At 39.0% G+C, this 7607-nt stretch overlaps 1 protein-coding gene across 1 annotated transcript in view; it reads right to left on the bottom strand.

Moving 5' to 3' along the window:
• Window positions 1-798: 798 nt before the first annotated feature.
• Window positions 799-7607, bottom strand: part of LOC141167480 (olfactory receptor 6B9-like) — a 41852-nt gene continuing 35043 nt past the window's right edge. Inside the window, exons 6-7 of the mRNA XM_073654881.1 lie at window positions 6349-7237; window positions 799-872 (exon numbers count right to left, since the gene is read on the bottom strand). Of these exons, the coding sequence (XP_073510982.1) occupies window positions 799-872; window positions 6349-7237 (963 nt within the window). The remainder of the gene's footprint in view (window positions 873-6348; window positions 7238-7607) is intronic.

Genomic DNA, 7607 nt, shown 5'->3' with positions numbered 1-7607 from the left:
TCCAGGATTTAGGAGCGATCAGAAGAGACTTGGTGAAAATGGTGGCTCCCATAGCTCTGTTACGGGCCTTGTAGCGCTTATGAAAGAAAGTTGAATTGGCTCAGGTGTGTCTGAGGGAGTGGAGCTGGAGTGAGAGCTCTAATGGTAGAATGATCGTGCCTGTTACCATAGCATTACCTGACTTGACATGAAGATAAGACAGAATAATTTTACTGTGCCTATCCTGAGAAAGACTATATATTTTGTTCTTTTGGCTGAAGAGAAACCACTTTGTTTACTTTCAAAGTATATAAGAGGCAATAAACCAGAGAATGTTTTGCAGTAGAGCCAAGTACCTATGTGTACCCCTCACTGCTGATGGAAAGCTTGATCTCTATAATGTTCTTTTTAAGGATTTCGTTGACATATCTTAGCCAAAATGCTCGCAGACACGAGTGATCATTCCTACAGAATTTATTCCTTAACAACACATGGAAGTAAAGTTCAAGTTGCAATATCATGTGGTATTTGGAGCGGTAATCATTGCACAGTTAGATACCTGTCTTCAACATCTCCTCACTTTATGTAATGAGACAAATGTCTTCTGATCAATAGCAATTTCTATATACACTTAATTAAATTACGATCAATGTTCAGCTGCAAACAGATATTAATTCTTAGAAAAATAAATTAGTAACTTTGTTTTGAAAATTGACATTCTTATTTCCTTGATCTAAAACTGAATGAAATCAGAATAATCATTTATCACTACATCAGTGATAGCTTTTTGCCCTTACATCAGGCATCTCCATATTCCTCTTATTTTCCATCCTGAAGTAAGAAGTAGTAAATCACCAACTCCAAGAGAAGATCTCCATCAGCCTGGTCAGGTTCTGTAAAATAATATGACATGATCAGATGCATCAACATTTACCCATAGAACAGAAATTATGACATGACTCAAACTACCTATATATATATTTTGTGCTATTGCCTCTATGGAGTTGGTGTTTTTCCCATATCTCTCAAGGTGAAGTCCAAAGAGGCATCTAGAAATTAGATTATACTTAAGTATTGTATAATTCCAAAGATAATGTAAAATGCAGTAATAAATAAACTTACACAAATAAATGCAAAATATAACATGTAAATATTCACATTAATGTATCCTGTGAATACCAGAAAGATAATAAATACAATTTCCCATTTTTCAGTACAGTTGCACACCTAAAATGCAATAAAAAGAGATCAAAAGGTTGAAAACAGGCCAAAATGGTATCAAAAACAAGTACGTCTGGTCCTCAAAAAACAAGCTGTCAAAGGCATACCACGATAGTGAGGGGCCAGAAGATTGTGGCGTCGTGTTTCACAAACTTCTGCATTGGCTAGAAGTACTTCACCATCTTATTATACACTGCAGTTTTTTTCCTTGCTAGTAGTGCAGCGGTTAATCTGTTATGTTGAAGCTCCTGGAGGTTTCCAACCAGCATTGTCTCAGCTGTTCGGTGTGGGCCACTCTCCTCTGCTGTATGTGCTTGCCACTGGCACTTAGGAATTGCCAGTGGTAGTTCTTACTGTCTGGTTTGGAGTTGGAGGTGCAGTTTGTGGTTGGAGTTGGCGTTTGGAGATTTGTTTAGGAGACTATTGATTGGAGTTTTGTTTGTGTGCACATCCTCATCTTCTCCTATTTGGTTTCTCCTTCTTTTAACTCCCTTGTGTCCCACTCTGTTGTTTGGTGAGTGCATTTTGAATGATTGCTATTATTTTTTCCCTGTCCGGACTTCCTTGTTTGTCTGATTATTGTATTCCTATACACTTCAGCTTCCCACCAACCTAGATGGGGGAGGGGAAGATAATGGTTGATATAAGCAAAAAGCAAGACATCTCCACCTTCCGGGGACAGGTATAAACTATGGCGCCCCTAACTATAGGGACCCAGTTAGCTTCCACAGTCCCATGGCACTGCGTGACATTAACACTGGCCCATCCCTTTAATGATCCAGTATGGATCCAGAGGCTGCTCTGGCAGGGGAACTGCAGCAACTCAATCTGGAGGTGGCAGACATGGGTACAGGTGTTTTGCTGGGTCCAAACATTTCAGGCTTAGGGCCCACAGCTCCCAAGCAACCCCTGGAGGAGCTCAAGATCACTCTAAATGACAGGTTCTCTGTGGGCAGGGATAAGTTTGTTGCTTTCAGAGAGGCCTGTAAACAGGTACCAAAGATCAATGGGTGAGGATCATAGTTTCCTTCCTCTATGGTGACCCTCAAGCCTGGGGATTTTCTCTCCAATTGGACATTCAGTTGCTTCAGACAATTGAGGAATTTATTCTAGTTCTGTTTTTCTCATTAGTGTATTTCTATACACTTTGGCTTCCCAACTCCCTGGGTGGGGGTGGGGCCAGAAAAGGGTTGATATAGGAGCATAACAAGGCACGTGAACCTGGCATGTCCACATTCATCAGTAATCTGGGGGACAGGGATAGGCTAGTGGACCTCTAGTTCTAGGGACCTGGTTAGCACCCAGAGTTCAAAGGCACTGCGGGACACAAGCCCACATACGAATCCATTGATGGTACAAAGAAAAAAATGTGCATAGTCACTGAATTTGGAAACACAAAGCAAAATAACAGGTGTTATTCTATTTTTCAAAAATAATAGTAAAACATAACAAGTTTAATGTATTTTCATTGGTGCTATTTGGGAACAAAAGACCCTTGTCCTTCAATTTTCATTCCAAAACATTCACTTTAAATACTGTATCTGAAAAAATAATCCCAGCAGTTATTTTTTATGATGGTAATTGTTAAAGGCTCACCTTGTGAAGTGAATCATTTAAACCCATGTCTGAAAGGGCTCAAGGATCCACAGCGTTGATGCAACAGCAGAAAGGCACGTTTGGGATGAAGACTTTAAGCGCTGGAAGCCGCAGGCTGACAGGACCCAGAAAAGCAAGTATGGTAAAAAGACTTGAATCACTGCAGTCTGCAGGCATTCACAACACATGAAAGCAGGGGAAAAAAAACTCTAAACACCTTAAGGACAGAGTCACTTTGTACATTAATGACTGAGCCTCATTTTTAAAATCTGACATGTCACTTTATGGAACAATAACTCTGAAACTCTTCAACGTATCAAAGTGATTCTGATAATGGTTTTTTGTGACACATTGTACTTTATTTGGTCAAAATTACTTGGGTTTATTTATGGAAATTTTGCAATTATCAATCTTTGAATTTTTATGCCCTTAAATCAGATAGTCATACCACTCGTAATAGTTAATAAATGAAATTACACATGTCTACTTTACATTAGCATACTTTTTGAAACATATTTTTTTTTTAGGAAGTTAGAAGGGTTTAAAATTTCATGAGCAATTTCACATTTTTTCCACTAAGCTTACAAAACCAATTTTTATAGGGACCACATCTCATTTGAAGTGACTTTTGGGGACTATGTGACAGAAAATATACAAAAGAGGCACTATTTTTAAAATTGAACCCTTCAAGGTGCTCAAAACCACATTCAAGCAGTAAATTAACATTTTACTTTTCCAGACAAAAATATTACTTTAGCCCCATTTTTTTCATTTTAACTTGGGTATCAGGTGAAAATGGTCCATAATATTTGTTGTGTAATTTCTCCTGGGTTCACAAATACCCCATATGTGGTGGGAAATTACTGTTTGGAAGCATGGCAGGGCATAGAAGGGGAGAAGCACCATTTGACTTTTTGAAAAATTGTCTGGAATAGATAGAGTATGCCATGTTGAGTTTGCAGGGCCCCTGTGGTGCCTAAACAATGGAACCCCCCCTACAAGTGACATCATTTTGGAAACTACTTCCCTCAAGGAATTTATCTATAGGTGTGGATGAGCATCTTGCACCGACAGCTGCTTCACATAATTTTAAAACTTTGGACCCTGAAAATTAGAAATTACGTTTCTTTCCCCAGAAATGTTGATTTAGCCCCAAATTTTTCATTTTCTCAAGGGTAGCAGGTAAAAGTGGACCAAACAATTTGTAATTCAATTTCTCCTGAGCATGCTGATACCCCATATGTGGAGAAAAACTACTGTTTGTGCACAAATGACAATAATACATAGAACAGCCCCAGCAAATATCCAAGTTGGTGCAAAATTACACAGTCTCACACTTTCGCTGGTCTGCCGGGAATTGAATAGCTGTGACTTTGAGAGATCCAGGGCCAACTACTCAAGAAGTGGCCCCCTGCCTTTGGCGGACCCCCACAGAGAGGAGGTAGTGGCAAGCTTAGGAAGCTGACAGTTCATTGAGGTACAAAGCCAGGAGGCCGGAGGGTCCCACCCTGTCCTCTCCAAAAGTTTCCATGGGGCCAGGTGACTGGAGAGTCCCACCTGGCAACCCCAAACAATATATCCATGGAAGCAGATGACCATATTGTCCCAACCTAGTTTCCCCAAATGTATCCATGAGTTCTCTGATGGTCAATGGAGCAGATCTGTATCCTTACAATGAGGGCTGTGTATTCTTAGCCTGGAATCCTGCAGAATCCAAATCTGTGTCTCTCTGCATGGAGCCATGCTACCAATCTGCTGTCTTGAAGCGTCTCTATGAATCTCCTCTGATTCTCTCATTATCTGTGAAGCATGATAGAAAATTCCTTTTTATATTTTTCTGTGGCTCAGATCACTATTCATAGGTCAGTGGGAAAGCTGCAGGACTCAGGTCTCATTGTTTGAACATTTAATCAATTTACATATTTAGTATCCCTTTATTCTTTAAATAAGCAACTAGCTGGCTAAGTACAATATGTAGTACAATATGTAATTAGAATATTAACAAACATTGTTATCCAACACTGAGTTGTTGCCCTTCTTGACCAGCCAAAGAAACACATACATTCAAAAGTCAACACAAACACAATAGTGTATTTTTCTGGGCCTAACAAATCTAGACGTCTGGCTAATTAAGATTAGAATCTGCTCCTCACAGATGCAACGTAGAATTAGTAGAACCTCTGATGTGCCTAACCAGTGGAAACCTCCCAAAAGTGACAAAAATTTAGAAACGACACCCTTCAATGATTTTATCTAGAGATGTGTTAAGCATCTGAAGCACCCGCAGGTGCCACCCACAGCACCCACAGGTGCTTCATGGAATTTTAAAACATTGGACTGTGAAAATTTTAAATTTTTTTTTTTTTGCTCCACAAGATGAAACGTTACCCATTAGACCTCAGTCCAGAGCCTTTCACTTAGCAAAATCAGTTCTCATATTTTGAACTGACAAGGGCCAATAGCCCGACACACAATGATTGCAAATTTAGATTCTGATGTGGCTATTAATCTAAGTCATATTGCAAGACTTGTTAAAGGGTCGATTGTGACTTGTAGGATTTCTACTTCCAATAGGTAGCGCTATAGAGTTCAAGTCCTCTTCATCTCTGAAGAGGCAATTTGCATATACGTTTTTTACCCAGAAATGTTGTTTTAGCCTCAAATTTTTCATTTTCACAAAGGTAGCAGGAGAAAATGGACCATATAATTTGTTGTGCAAGGATACCCAATATGTGCTCTGAAACTCTTGTTTGGACAAACAGCCGGGCATGGAAGGTAAGGAGCGCTATACGATTTTTGCAGTGCAAAATTGTCTGGAATTGATTGCAGATTTCATGAAGAGCCGTTGAAGTTTCAAAACAGCATAAACCCCTCCCCCCCACAAAGGACCACATTTTGGAAACTACACCTCTCAAAGAATTCCTTTAGGGATGTGGTGAGCATTTTAAACCCACAGGTGTTTAACAAAATTGTATAACACTGGGCTGTGAAAATGAAAAGTTTTTTTTTTTTCCATTAAAATAATGATTTAGCTCAAAGTTTTTATTTTTCAAAACGGTTAATAGGAGAAAATGGACTACAAAATTTTTTACACAATGTCTCCTGAGTATGGCAATGCCCTATATGTGGTAAAAAGCTTTTCATAAGGCACAGTACAAAGCTCAGAAAAGAAGGAGCGCCATATCAGAGTGCACAATTGTCTGGAATGGTTTGAGGGTGACATGTCACATTGGCAGAGCATCTGAGATGTCAGAATGGCAGTGACCCTATTTTACAAACTGCAATACTTAATGAAATCATCTAGGGGTGCAGTAATCACATTTACTCCAATAAATAGGCCCAAACGTTAACATATATTTGCAACAATCCGGATTATTTTGCACAATAAATAATTTTTTTCTGCATGAAATCTTGGAGTGCCAAATCTATTTTCTTACATCAGTAGACTAGTTAGCACAGAAGTGACAGCGGCCAGAGTCTGTAAGTAAATCTGATTTTATTTTTATAACCATCCTTGCCATTTGAAAAAACATTTGGGAAGTTGAATATTACCTTTAATGTCTTTATTTCTAAAACTATATATAATGGGATTAATCAAGGGAGTAAATACAGTGTATAGCAGGGATGTAATTTTATTAATATCTGATGTTTGTCCACTTGTTGGAAGAATATAAACACTGAAAAGAGTTGTGTAAAATATGGAGACCACAGTGAGGTGGGAGCTGCAGGTGGAGAAGGCTTTCTGTCTGCTGACATTAGCTGAAATCTGTAAAATGGCACGGATAATCTTCACATAACTAACAACAATTATTATGATGGGAATAATCAGCAGTGGAATACTTAATAAATACCATTGTAGTTTTATAGGAAATGTATCAGAACAGGCAATGTCTTGTAAGGGAACAAGATCACAGAACAGATGGTCAATGACATTAGGCCCACAGAACTTTAGCCTGGATATTATTATTATGAAAATGAGTGACGCAAAGAAACTGAGCAACCAAGAACTGATGGACAATATCATACAATTTCCACTTGTCATTATAGAGGGGTAACGGAGAGGATTACAGATGGCCACATATCGGTCATAAGACATCACTGTGAGGAGAAGACATTCAAATGATTCTGTGGCACTAAAGAAATAAATTTGGGTCATGCAACTAATAAAATTAATGGTTCCCCCATTATTCAGTAAAACATGGAGAATGTTGGGGGCAATATCTGAGATCAGCAAAATGTCACTGATGGACAGTTGTGAGATGAAGAAGTACATTGGGGTGTGGAGGTTCTTGCTGGTGGACACCAGGGTGATGATCAGGAGGTTCCCACATATTGTGACACAGAATATTACAAGAAGCAGACAGAAGAGTAGAATTCTTAGCTGTGCACTGCCTTGAAAACCCAAGAGCACAAACTCTTTAATATCAGTCAGATTATTCACCTGCAAAAAAAGTATATTAATATAAGAAATTTGAAAGTCAATAATATTCATTACTATTATAATAAGATAAAGGAACTGGAGTTATTAATTTTGTAGGAAAACAGGAGGGAAAGTTCTGGATGGCAGGTATGTATCACCAAAGAGGCTGGCCTCGGTGATGTAAGTCCCAGAATGGAAGGCTATACTAACAGCAGGTTACGGAGAGGTTTATGGAAATGAAACGTATTTTTGGTCTGGGATTTAGGAGCGATCAGAAGAGACTTGGTGAAAATGGTGGCTCCCATATCTCTTTTCTGGGCCTTGCAGGGCTTATGAAAGACAGTTGAATTGGCTCAGGTGTGTCTGAGGGAGTAGAGCTGGAGTGAGAGCT

Source organism: Phyllobates terribilis, unplaced genomic scaffold (genome assembly GCF_046119375.1).
Source record: "Phyllobates terribilis strain yellow unplaced genomic scaffold, ASM4611937v1 Scaffold_11__3_contigs__length_659146591, whole genome shotgun sequence".
Classification (NCBI taxonomy): domain Eukaryota; kingdom Metazoa; phylum Chordata; class Amphibia; order Anura; family Dendrobatidae; genus Phyllobates; species Phyllobates terribilis.
This window is presented reverse-complemented; position numbering and strand designations above follow the sequence as displayed.